The sequence below is a fragment of the Vitis riparia genome, chromosome 7 (genome assembly GCF_004353265.1).
Source record: "Vitis riparia cultivar Riparia Gloire de Montpellier isolate 1030 chromosome 7, EGFV_Vit.rip_1.0, whole genome shotgun sequence".
Classification (NCBI taxonomy): Eukaryota; Viridiplantae; Streptophyta; class Magnoliopsida; order Vitales; family Vitaceae; genus Vitis; species Vitis riparia.
The window spans coordinates 11,912,048-11,925,598 of record NC_048437.1 but is presented as its reverse complement, the minus strand read 5'-3'; the positions used below and the strand labels follow the sequence as shown (position 1 = coordinate 11,925,598).

Sequence of the window (13,551 nt, the reverse complement as noted above, 5' to 3'; positions counted from 1 at the left end):
ATTGATGACTTCTACAGGTAAAAAAATTTGTGAAAAAAATCAACAAACAAAGTAGTTGCTGTCAAAATTTAGATAGGATTTATTAAATTAGCCAAAAACAAAATCATCCCAATTGGAGAAGTGGAGAAGATTCAAGAGTTGGCAGTTGAGTTAGGTTGCAAGGTGGGATCCTTACCCTCTCAATATTTGGGACTCCCACTAGGGGCTCTTAATAGGGCACATTCTATGTGGGATGGGGTGGAAGAGAGAGTAAGGAGGAGACTTGCGCTTTGGAAAAGGCAGTACATTTCCAAAGGGGGGAGGATCACTCTCATAAAAAGCACCTTGGTTAGCATGCCAATATACCAAATGCCTATTTTCCAAATACCCAAGACTGTTGCTAAAAGAATAGAGAAAGTTCAAAGAGACTTTCTATGGGGGGGAGGAAACTTGGAGGGGAAAATTCATCTAGTTAAATGAGATGTGGTTTGCACAGACAAGAACAAGGGTGGGCTAGGCCTAAGGAAAATAGCCATGCTGAACAAAGCCTTGCTTGGTAAGTGGATTTGGAGGTTTGCTTGTGAAAAAGATAATCTTTGGAAGCAAGTGATCACAACAAAGTATGGGCAAGAGGATCGTGGTTGGATGTCAAAGAAGGCTAATGGAGAGGTTGGAGTAAGGGTTTGGAAGGAGATCTTGAAAGAATCTTATTGGTGTTGGGATAATCTGGTGTTTCTAGTCGGGAAGGGCACCAAAATCAGATTTTGGAAAGATATTTGGTGCACTGATACACCGATGTCCCATTGCTTCACTCACCTCTTTGTTATGGCTGCGCATAGGGATGCAATGATTGAGGAGATGTGGGATCAAAATTGTGGTCAAGGAGGCTGGAACCTGAACTTTTTTAGAGACTTTAATGATTGGGAGGTGGATATGGTTGGGGATTTGCTATATATCTTGAGGGGTCATAGGCTTTCTTTGGAAGAAGATTCAGTTATGTGGAGGCGGGGAAGAAATGGTCAGTTCAAGGTCAAAGAAGCTTATAGTTTGCTGGCCAATCCTAATGACACAGTTTTTTCTTCAAAGTGCATTTAGGTGGGTAGGGTGCCAACTAAAGTTGCTTTTTTCGCTTGGGAAGCAACGTGGGGGAAGGTGCTCACTCTGGATAAGCTCCAAATAAGAGGGGTGCAACTTCCTAATTGTTGTTTTTTGTGTGGTTGTGAAGAAGAAAATGTAAATCATATTCTTATACACTGTATAGTGGTTAGAGCTTTGTGGGATATTATTCTTGGGTTAGTAGATGTTAAATTGGTCTTTCTAGAAACTGTAAAGGAGATCTTAACTATCTGGAGGTGCCCCTTTGTGGGGAAGAAAAGGAAAAATGTTTGAAAATTCATACCGTTGTACATTTTTTGAATGGTTTGGAAGGAAAGGAATAGACTAGCTTTTAGGGGGGTGTTGAATATCCATAAATTAAAGAATTTTTTTATTTGTAACTTATGGAGTTAGACCAAATTATATTTAGGCGAGGAGTCTCTCTCCCTTATAGGCTTTTTGGAGTGGGTAGCATCCACTTAAGGGGAGGTGAATCTTTTCTGGTCTTGTTGCTCTTTTTTGAGGCCTTAGCCTCCTTGTATACTCATTGTATGCTTTGTGACTTTTAGCCTCTTTTTAATGCATATCTTGTTTACTTATTAAAAAAAATAATAATAACATATAAATAATAAAATATATATTTATGATGTGATGTTGGACCGTGGGTCCAGTAAACCGGTAAGTTTTCCGGTTTCGAAAACATTGGTTTTCTCTCTCTATGTCTCCTAGCTTTTTTCCTCAACAACCTCATGTTTCATCATCCTCTTCTCGATCCCCCACTGTAAGTCCCTAACCTCACTCTTCAAACCCTAATTTCTTCTCCGCATCTCTCGATCCTACCCGCTTCTCCAAGATTCCCAATTTTTTATTTGTTTATTTCTTATTTTATTTCGGTTTTTTTTTTTGGTAATCCGTGCATGTGTTGATTTCGATTCGCAGTCTGGTTCTGATTTTGTGTGTTTTATTTATTGGAATAATTTGATGATTTTTGGTTCTCGACTTTGTGCTCTTCTTTGTGCAAATTGGTTTGGTTTGATTTGATCTGCGATGTTTTTGGGGGATGGTTTCTCGATCTGCTTCTGAATTTTGGATTTTTATTCGTTTTTATGATCTGTGTGATGCGTAATGGTGATGTCGAAAAATTATGGTTTAATTTTGGATTTATAGAAACTTACTGGTGTTCAATTTGATTCCTGAAATATATGGCGTTGCCGCGCTTTTTGTGTATTGATGATGGTTCAGTCTGGTTATTGCATTCTGAGGTCATGTTAGGCATCTTTGATAATACCCTATTTGAGTTACATGTTATTATTTGCAGAGTTAGGTTCATCTGTATCTTAGATGAACATGTTGAAGAAAAAAAAATGCTATAAAAGGGTTAACATTTAATTTGAAAACTTGAGCTTCCATGGACAACGAGCTGATTGCAGACCTTTGGAAGAGATATATCATGCTCTGTGTGGGTGGAAAGAAGGAAAAAAAAAGGATATACTGTATGATTCATATCTCTATCTCCCTCATGCAGAATTCTGACTACAGTTTCATCTATCATCCCTGACTCATCTGTAGGGACTCTTTCTCCATTTCTAGCTGAATTAATTACTTGGGTTTCGTTGTTCATGTTTGTTCTATCATAATTGATGTTGGAATGCCCTTTTTCTAGCCAGGATGAAGGCACTCTCTCTGTCCATCTTTCTAATCTTTCTTTCTCTCTCTCTCTCTCTCTCTCTCTCTCTCTCTCTCTCATATGTGGGAGAGATGCTTTTATTGATATTTTCCTATTGTCATGAATGAATAGGTCATTTGTGATAAAGAAAATTAGTTATGCTGACTGTGATGGGTACCATTGGTAAATTCTTATTTCAACCAGGACTTACCTATGTCCTTTACTAGATAACTTTAGCATTAACTCTGAAATCAAGGGCAATTTAGCTGAAAATGAATTCATATGACTGTAATGGTAAAAGTTGGAGGAAAAGAGGGGAATGACATGAGGATTAAAATGAGTTGATATGAAATTAAGCTTAGCAAACAATAAACATGCAGAGCCTAACTGTAATGAGCTGATAAAGCAGTTGTTGGGTGGGTTCTCCGATATTAAAAAATAAAAATTAAGAAAAATGAGAAAACAAAAAGCCATAAAACTAAAATCCCAACAACAACAACAGAAACAAAAACAAGCAAACAAATGAGGTGGTATAGCTACTGTGCCATTTTAAACAGCTGAGTTTCCTGTCAGTTTGTTAAATAGAGTATGTTAATGGTTAGATAGATGTCTGTCTTACACCCAAGTTTTGGTTTTCATGTGGTTGGAAGCTGAAACATGCTACAAAAATGAATTTGCAATTAGAATTCACATAATGCTACAAACCTTAACCCAAATATAATTTTGCATTCCCAATTCCTCAGCTGTATCCTACAGGGTAGTCTCCAAAAGGCAGCCAAAAATTATGGATATAATAAATGTTCAGTTACCATCAGTAGCCAAAAATTTGGACAAGAGAAGCCATATTATTAAGGACCAATTTCTAGGGTTTATTTGGATTCTGGGAAAATTTGAAGTGTTCCAAAGCAGTTAGGAGGAAAATTTTCTAAGAAAGTGGAACCTAAAATTTAAAAATTAACTTTCTATATAAATATCCTCCAAAAATATCAGGGAGAACATGTGATCTCAAAGATTGAGAAGGCTCTCTGCTGCATCAGTTATTTCTTGGTAATTTTGAAAAGCTTAATGGCGTGGATATGAGTTGATAAATGTATATTAAATAATTAGTTAATGCTTTTCCAAGATTGAAATATGAGGACTTGTTTTTCTATTAAAAAAGTAAAGTAGAAGTGAAGGTTGATGTGAAGTTATATTTGTTAAAAAATAAAAATGATTTGATATTAAAAATATATTTTTTTTAAAATATATGTTTGAGAAAAAAGAAGGGTCTTCATTATTTTTTAATATGCAAATAAATCTAGTTAAAAATTATGATATTCATGCGTCAAATTTTTTTATTAGCTTTGTTCCATTCATCCTGTATTAAGACTCGACATATTTTCTTGTGAAGACTTAACATCGTAGAAAATTTATCTTGGGATAGTTTAAATAAATATAGTTAAGGTAATTGAGGAATAACTAGGTTACCTAATTGGCATCTAATGGAGTAATATGATGATTGGACTTGAAATTGGATTTAAAAAGTAAAATTTGGCCCAAGCATCCTTGAATGATATTTGATTGTTATTTTTGTTTTTTCAATCTCAAATTTGAATATATCAACTATAATGATTAATTAGTCATATGTAAATGATATGTTTGTTTTGTTAATGTTTTAAGCATTTAATATATTTATATATTTAAACATTAATAATATAAATTTTCTCTTTTAAGGTGATTTAGAATGGTAGTTGACAACAATATTGTCCTTGGTTAATGAGAGCAATGACAATGGATTGAAAACTAATGATATAAAACGAATGTGAGTAGTGGAAAATGGTAAGCGGCATAAGAAGCACAAAGTGGAAGGGTTTGTATTTGAATATTGCAAATACTTGAGAAGAGAAAAGTATCTTGATTGGGTATTGGAAATATGTGCATTGAGAAGAGAAAAGTACTAATTGAGAGGAGAAAAATATGAAAAAAAAATAGAGAATTTATAAATGCCCTAACCTAAACTCTTTACACCCACCATCTCAACTATGCTCTTTTTAAGGACCAAAAATACCCTTAATACAAAGACTAAAGTGCCCTTACAACTTAGTACACACTCACCTTCCTCCATTTCTTCTCTCTTAGTCTCTTCATAATTCTAAAATATTTTGAAAGAAACTTAAGTTCTCTCAACATATAATTCTTCTCTGTTTCTTACAACTCCAAGGGGTGCAGCTCTAAGGAGATAGATGACTATAAGACGTTCGACAACAAGGATTTGGATGGCTCCAAGGTGTGCAATGCCAAGGAGCTAGACAACTATCTTTTAGCCAATACTCTATTGTAGGATAGATTGTCGAGGTTTATCATTTTAGGTCTAAATAGTGTTGATGGTCCCCCAAGGAGTCGATGCTCTATCGCCTATGGGTTGTCGGGGTTTTGAACAATGCCAACAATCTCCTCCTCCTTTGCCTTATTCTTTCCCCACCCTTTTTCGAGTTTTCATCCTCCATTCATCTCCAAATTCATCCTCAATGTCTTCCCAAGTATTTTCATGATAAAAATTTACCAAAAATAACATAAATAATAAGCCTAAATATATTCATGTGGAGAGAACCAAATATTATTTGTAGATTCCAAATATAATACATTAATGGTGTGGAAAATTTGGAATTAACTCTAAACTTCCCTCAATAAAAAACTTTTTCAAATATTAGAAAATATTCCCAACCTCATATAATCACTCCCCAAAACTCCCAAATCATACCCTTGGTCTAACAATAGTTTTGCAGTATATGCTCAACTTGCAAAAGGATAAAATATTAAGCCAAAGTGCTAGCTAGTCATTCATGTACAAATTATATAAAGAAGAAGGAAAAGAAAAAAGAAGGTATATAAATGCAAACAACTCAAAAATATGTATATTCTTATCTTAGGGGGAAAGAATATAAAGAATATCCCTCTCAAAATAGTATGCATACATAGTTGGACATCTTGGAGGATAGAAGCTATGAACAATCTCACCCTCACATGTCCACTTCTCTACACACATCATTGATGACAACAATCACATGTCATGCCTACAGCCTACCCATATACTACAAACTTGTTAATTAATAAAATTGGTAACAAATTAGCAAACATTCAATAACTAGTTGTTGAAATCCAAAAAAAGATTCAAAAAAAAGAGAGAGAAAAGAAAATCTAGGATTTCTCATTATGAATTCTCTTGAAAAAAAAAAAAAAAGATACAACTCTATTAGGATTTAAATAGACCTAATAAAACCTAAAAAGAAAGAGAATAATTCTAATATAGTAATTAAATAAGAAAGAAAAATAGTAACTAAATAAAGCTACTTGATATTACTAAATAAATAACTCTAACACTGATAGCCACAAGACCCCCCTCACAAGTCACAACCCTTTTTTAGTTTCACCATCTCCATATTTATTTAACAAAGAAGATGACATACTTTTAACTTTCTTGTCAAACAAGTTGTCAGTTGTCATAAGGTAGCGTTTGTATTGAAAAGGAACACTTTAAATCATATAGCTGGAATATAAAATTAATATACTAAATATTTATATGTTGTATTTTATGGAAAAGTTATATATATATAAATTAGTAATAACTCAAGTTTGGATCTCATTCAATTGTATGCTTATCTTTGATCTTGCATTTTTAGCTCTTCTAAGTAGAAAATGAGATTCAATTCTTTGATTAGGAAAACAAAAAAAAAAACCCATGGTTGGAGTGATGATTTTCCATTTACAAGTGAAAACAAGAAGAGAGCAAGAGCTCAAGAGTGTGTGAAAGATTTGAAGGAATATGGAGAAGGAAAAGAGAACCCACAAATCTCACTGCATAGTCCTCCCGTATCCAAGCCAAGGCCACATAAACCCTATGCTCCAATTCTCCAAGCGTTTGGTACACAATGGGGCCAAAGTCACGCTGGCTGTTACGTGCTTCATCTCCAAGTCCTTGCTCGGAGACTCCGGTCCCATCACCATTGAGACCATCTCTGATGGATATGATGAAGGTGGCTTCGCCCAAGCGGAGAGTGGTGCTGCCTACATGGAGCGGTTTCGGGTGGTTGGCTCAGAAACCCTAGGCAGCCTCATTGAGAAGCTCAAAAGCTCAGGGTGTCCAGTTGATTGTGTTGTGTATGATGCATTTTTGCCTTGGGCTCTTGATGTTGCCAAGAAGTTAGGGCTTGTGGGGGCTGTGTTTTTCACTCAGTCTTGTACGGTCAACAACATACACTACCATGTCCACCAGGGTATGCTCACGCTTCCTCTTTCAGAGCCTGAAGTTGTGGTTCCTGGATTGTTCCCTCTTCAAGCCTGCGACCTGCCATCTCTTGTTTATCTTTATGGCTCCTACCCGGATTTCTTCAACATGATTGTGAATCAGTTCTCCAATATTGAGAAGGTAGACTGGGTGTTCTGCAACACCTTCTACAAGTTAGAGGAAAAGGTAAGGTACTTCATCTAAGTTGGCTACATGTACATTCTTGGGTACTTATTATCTAACAGTTTAAGCTTTTCCTATTAAAAAGGAGGACGTTGTTAGAAGGAAAAGTCCCTGCTGGAGCTTAAGCTTTTAGGTTGAGAAATTTATTGACTCATTACTCCATAGTTTCTCTTTTGGGTCAAATAAAAGGTTTATCAGGGTAAGGAAAAGTCCTGTTTGAGATGATCGACCCAATAGCTAATGGCTTAATCTTTTGGGTCAAATTAAGCATTTGATACTCTTTTGTTAATCTAAGTTTGCCATTGAATTCCCAGGTGGTGGATTGGATGGCGAAGATCTGTCCACTCAGGACAATCGGCCCAACCCTTCCCTCTGCTTACTTAGATAAACGGCTTGGAGATGACAAAGACTATGGCCTTAACATGCTCATGCCAGTCACAGGTGTCTGCATGGAATGGCTTGACAGCAAGCCTAATGGATCCGTTGTTTACGCCTCATACGGGAGCTTCGCGAAGCTAGAACCCGAGCAAATGGAGGAAGTAGCTTGGGGTTTGAGGAGGAGCAATGCCTACTTCTTGATGGTGGTCAGGGAATCTGAGCAGGCCAAACTGCCTCAAAACTTCAAGGAGGAGACAGCAGAAAAGGGCCTGGTGGTGTCATGGTGTCCTCAGCTAGAGGTTTTAGCACACAGGGCGTTAGGATGCTTCCTCACCCATGGCGGTTGGAACTCCACTCTGGAGGCACTCAGCCTGGGAGTTCCAATGGTGGTTGCCCCTCTATGGATTGATCAACCCACCAACGCCAAGTGTGTTGAAGATGTTTGGGGGATAGGATTAAGAGCTCGAGCAGATGACAAGGGGATTGTGAGAAGAGAAGTCCTGGAGGATTGCATAGGGAAAGTGATGGGAAGTGATGGGTTAAAAGAGATTAAAAACAATGCCCTGAAATGGAAGAATTTGGCCAGGGAAGCAGTTGATGAAGGTGGAAGTTCAGATAAATGCATTGATGAGTTTGTTGCCAAACTAACTGCTTCGTAACTTTCATACTGAATTTTCCTAGTGATTTCTACCACAATAAAGATCTTAGAAACAGCTTCGCTTGCCATGTAAAAATGGTTTTCAATATGTATCCATATTTTCGATTCTTCTCAACTTTGCAGCCCTACCCATGGACGTCAACTTTCTCGTACTTTCTGGGAAAATTATGGATATAAATGTTTGGTTATCATCAGTAGCTAAAAATTTGGACAAGGGAAGTTTATTTGTATTCTGGGAAAATTTGAAGTGTTCCAAAGAGGTTAGGAGGAAAATTGTCCAAGAAAGTGGAGCCTCTAGTTAAAAAATCATCTTTCTATGCAAGTATCCTCAAAAGATATGAGGAGAACATGTAATCTGGAAGATTGAGAAGGCTCTCTGCTGCATCAGTGATTTCTTTGTAATTTTGTAAGGTTTAATGGTGTAAATATGAGTTGATAAATGTATCTTAAATAATTAGTTAATACTTTGAAATATGAGGACTTGTTTTCATATTAAAAGTAAAAGCAGGAATAAAAGCTAGTGTAAAATCATACAAGGGAGCTCCTATTAATTCCCAAAATCAAATAAAAATGAAATGATACATGCAACGTAACTATGAACCTGAACTACTCAAGGCAGCAAAGCCACCACCCTTCATCATCTGCTTGAACTCCTTGTAGTTCACTCTTCCATCTCCATCAACATCCACCTTCTGTATCATCTTCTTGCAGTCCTCTATCGTCCTCCCTTGCTTCAACCCCAACGACGACAACACCGATCTCAGCTCCTCCACCGTGATGAACCCATCCCCATTCTGATCAAACACGTTGAAGGCTTCTCTCATGTCCTCCTCCTCGTCCCTCTCGTCCATTATCGTCTGGTACAGCGCCCCGAACTCCTCCATGTCCACGTACCCGTCCCGGTTCACGTCGATCTTCTCTATCATCTGGACAAGGTCTTTGTCCGGGATGTAGATGCCCAGGTTCCGTAAGGAGTCGCTGAGCTCCTTCTTCGTTATTCGCCCGTCTCCGTTGCGGTCGAACATCTGGAAAACCCGGCACAGCTCTGCCGGATCCATGATCAATGAAACTGTAAAAAAGATAACAAGAAAAGTGGCTGACCAAAAGGGTTGGTTTTGGAAGGAGACTGAGAGAGTGGAATGGGGTTGCGCTGAGCACAAGAGGGAGAGATCATGGGATTGAGAGATGGGAATAAGAAGGGGAAATTGTTGAGGAAAACGGTTGGGGAAGAGGGGTGAGCCAGTAAGGGTTTGTGGTGGATGTTGTTTGGATTTGTTGAGTAGAAGGTGGCGGTAACTGATGGTTCATGTCTCCTTTTAGGGTTTTGGTGGTTTTAGATCGTTCTTAAAATTGAATGTGGATTATATTAGGGCAACATTTGAGGTGGTGGTTTTTTTTGAGAAATGAATGGTTTTTTTCTTTTCTCCCTTTCAAATTCCTTTATTGAACCGATTTATACACGATCATAATTTAAAGTTTCGTTTGACAATAGTTATATAAAATGTTTTTACAATAAAAAGTGTTTTGGAAAACAAATGATCACTAAAAAGTATTTTTGAAAGCAAATGAATTGTTTGACAAATTTTAAGAAACATTATTCAAATTTTGATATTTAAATTATGTATTATCTCATTATATTGTAAAGAAGTTCAGTTATTTTTTTATTATGTCACATTTAATATTTAAATTTTCTATAAACATTTAATAAAATAAACATTGATTCTTTTACATCAATTTGAGATAGTCTCTTACAAATATTGTTAGTTATTCTCTTGATATTTTTTAATTGTTTTGATTTTTTTTAAAACTTTATTAACAAACAAGTAAAAGTATAGCAAGAATAGATGCACTCGTACTCTCCCAATAAAATAGCCAATGCAATTTACATGTAAATAAGTCAATACTTCCCAACCAAGATACACAAACATGCGACATTTCAACTATTCAAAACACATTTTTTCATATTCATTAACATTAAAACAAGTTAGAAATTATTTCACATTATTTCAAACATTAAATAATTTAATTTCAAGTCATTACCTCAATCAACCAACATATTAAATCAATAAAAATTTAATAAATTAGGATAAACAACTAAAAAGATTTAATGTGGAAAACCTTGGAAAAATAAAAATTTATAGACCTAAATGCAATAAAAAGCACCACTATGAAGAAATAATTGAGTACAAGGATTTATTTAGATTAAGCCTTCAATCTTCTCTTAGACCATTTAATTAAAACCTTCAAACTTCAATTAACCATTTTCATATTTAGAGCCCATGCCAAGTTTAATCTCGATCTCTTCTTGAATCCGCAAAAGGAGAAATTTGAGTTTTACCCTAAACATGATGAATATGAGAATGGAGATAAAACCCACACCAAATCAACCCATTTTGAAAGAAATTTTCTCACTCAAAAGATGATTTTCTTATGGCCCAAGAAGAATATGCAAAATTGAGAAAATTGAGAGAACAATTTTTTTCTTATTAAGAATAATTCATCGCAGCTTTTATCTCATTACATTCCCCCTATTTATATAGGCTATAAAATAGAAATAGAAACCAATAGAAACTAGAAACTTATTAAAAATAGAACTCTTCTTAATAAAACTAGTAATCCTAAGATTTGTTATTCCTTATACTAAATAGAAACCAAAGATTGAGAGATTCTAGAGATCCTTTATTTGGGTCGTAACATTCCCTCCCCCATCAAAAGAAGTCTTATCCTCAAGGCTAAAATTGTGGAAGCTTTTGTTGAATCTTGTAAGCATTTTTCCATGTTGTGTCTCTTGGAAACAAGTTGGACAACTGTCTTATTATTCCTTTTCAACTTCATATGTTGCTTCCACTTCACTTTCATGACCATCTAATAAAAAAATTTGCTTTCTTTTGCATTTACGACCAGGTTCATACTTCTCATCACAATAATAACAAAGTCTTTTTTTCTCGTCTCTCTTACATCTCTATGGCTTAAATCCTCTTAATGGATGGTAATTGGTTATTCTAATTCATTTTGATTCCCATAGAGTTCACTGTACTCTCCCCACTTTCGTTAGAGTCCTTGACCTTTTTGAGGATTGCCTCCATTGTCTCTTCTTGTAGCAAGGCTAACCAATGGCTTAGGATAGTATGTTTGGGTGAAACATGGTGACTTGATTTTTATTGCTTCTTCCAAGCTACTAATGAAACATTGAACAAAAAAATTCCTCCGATAACCCACTAGTTCTGGCCATCAACACCTCAAATTGCTTTTGATATACCCTAATCTTAGCAACCTATTTTAGTTTGGTTATTTGTCCAATTTGACTATCATAAGCACTAGGGTCAAATTTAGAAACCACACCTATAGAAAATTGTTGCCAATGGATCTCCTTGTCACTAGCTTCATACCCTTGAAACTATTTTAAGGCTCTTCCTTCTAAATGTAAGGAAGTCAATCCTACCTTCTCATGATCTCCAATTCCATTAATTTTAAAAATCTATCACATTTGTAAATCCACTTACTTGGATTCTCACCTTCAAAAGTTGGAAATTTGAGTTTGGAAAACTTGGTTTGAAGGAAATTTGTCCCTTATGAGTGGTAGTCAATCCGATTAATTGAAGCGCTACCCCCATTACCTAACTCCTCCTTTCTAGAAGTCATATGTTCAAATTTCAGGTTTATTGCTGCTACCATTCTTGATAATTCTTATAAAGTAGTTGCTTGTTTATTTGATGTTTAACAAGAAGTCTTCATGTCCTTGCAATCTACTCTCTTCAACCACGATTGGTATCAAGAATGTGTCACGAAGATGCAAAATGGAGAGAACAATTTTTCCTTATTAATTCATCATTGCTTTTTTCTCATTACATTCCCCTATTTATATAACCTACAAAATAAACTCTTCCTAATAGAGTCTAGAAACCTATTAAAAATAGAACTCTTCCTAATAAACTATTAATCCTAAGATTCGATATTCTTTATACTAAATAGAAACCAAAGATTGAGAGATTATAGGGATCTGTTATTCGAATTGTAACAGATTTTCTATCTAAAACCCATGAATTCTTTCAAACCAAATAATCCTTAAACAGGTGATAAAATTAATTGAAATTCATAAAAGAATTGAAATTAATTGAATCTTGATCGATCACATGAGATTATGATATTTTGGGTACGACAAAAACTATTACTCTTTAGTTTGATCAATTGGTAATTTGATATATCATAAGTGAGCAAGTAATTCAAATGGTTAACCATCCTCATGTGCACTTTGGACACTTTCGAGCCCAAAAATCATTCAGAATGTTGATAAAATCCCCAAAATCGTTCAAAATTCTGATAAAACGCCCAAAATTGTTCAAAATCCCAATTCTATTGGGATAAAATTGAAATCCAAAATTTTTTGGAAAAATGTTGTTATTTCATCCTTGATGGTACTTACATTGAAAATTAGAATGAAACTTGTGTTCTTTTATTCCCTCTTTTATAAATAGGAAACACACGCTTGCTAGCTTTGACAACTTCAATGTTTTCATTATTTATTTTTTCTTTTTTTGGTAAAATATACTTTTAAAGATTTTTGGGCATGATAATTTATTGAAAATAGTAGGGTTATGGATTTTATTGAATATGGTACTTATACTAAAAAATCCAAACACACCATTTATGGATTGGATTGGTGGGCTGGTCAGATCATCACCTTGATTTATTTTCAAAATCAATTTTAAATGAAATGTTTCACAAACATGATTTGGCAAAAAAGGAAAGGCAAATGGCTAAATGTGTCTTTTACGCTAATTTTCAAGCTGGTGACTAGGGTTTCAGAGTGATTTCCAATCAGCAAAAGAATTGAAACGACGAAACACGATCATCTTCCTGGTCAACATCGAATTTTCACCCGTTCTTTCTCACCAAAACCATTAAAAATGAAAGAAAAATCAATCCAAGATCAAACCAAAATTTCAATGTAAAAAATGCTCTGAAAAACAGAGAAAATGTAATGGAATGTGATCCAACCATGTGTCCAAAGAGACCACCATAAAGAAGATCAAATGGACGAGTAAATTGGAAACTGAAACGCATATTTCCATTGATATCGCAAACGTAGAAATTGCCTCAAAACATCGCAGAGGGTTATGGGACAGAGTGCGTTTGCTATTATCACCGTTAGGAAATGAAAAAGAAAATGCGAGAAATTAAGATTTGTACCAGTTATTAAAGGGCCTGGAAAATCATGAGAAAGTTCAGATCCAGGCGAGTGAAACTGGAGCCTCCATTTCGCAAGTTTTTTCAATTTAATTGGCTTCGGATCATCATGTTCTGATCCAGCCAAGAAGCTGACTTGCT

The 13,551-nt window shown here is 35.3% G+C and overlaps 2 protein-coding genes across 2 annotated transcripts; one reads left to right on the top strand and one right to left on the bottom strand.

The window, feature by feature from the left end:
- The first annotated feature begins 1,779 nt into the window (after window positions 1-1,779).
- LOC117918364 (UDP-glycosyltransferase 74G1-like) lies at window positions 1,780-8,496 on the top strand. The gene is made up of 3 exons (XM_034834955.1): window positions 1,780-1,855; window positions 6,439-7,190; window positions 7,502-8,496. Exons 2-3 carry the CDS (start codon window positions 6,543-6,545, stop codon window positions 8,222-8,224), a joined length of 1,371 nt encoding a protein of 456 aa, XP_034690846.1. The 5' UTR covers window positions 1,780-1,855; window positions 6,439-6,542; the 3' UTR covers window positions 8,225-8,496.
- Window positions 8,497-8,697: 201 nt separating this feature from the next.
- LOC117918365 (calmodulin-like protein 3) lies at window positions 8,698-9,510 on the bottom strand. Its single transcript, XM_034834956.1, has one exon. It carries the CDS (start codon window positions 9,279-9,281, stop codon window positions 8,817-8,819), a length of 465 nt encoding a protein of 154 aa, XP_034690847.1. The 5' UTR covers window positions 9,282-9,510; the 3' UTR covers window positions 8,698-8,816.
- Window positions 9,511-13,551: the final 4,041 nt, after the last annotated feature.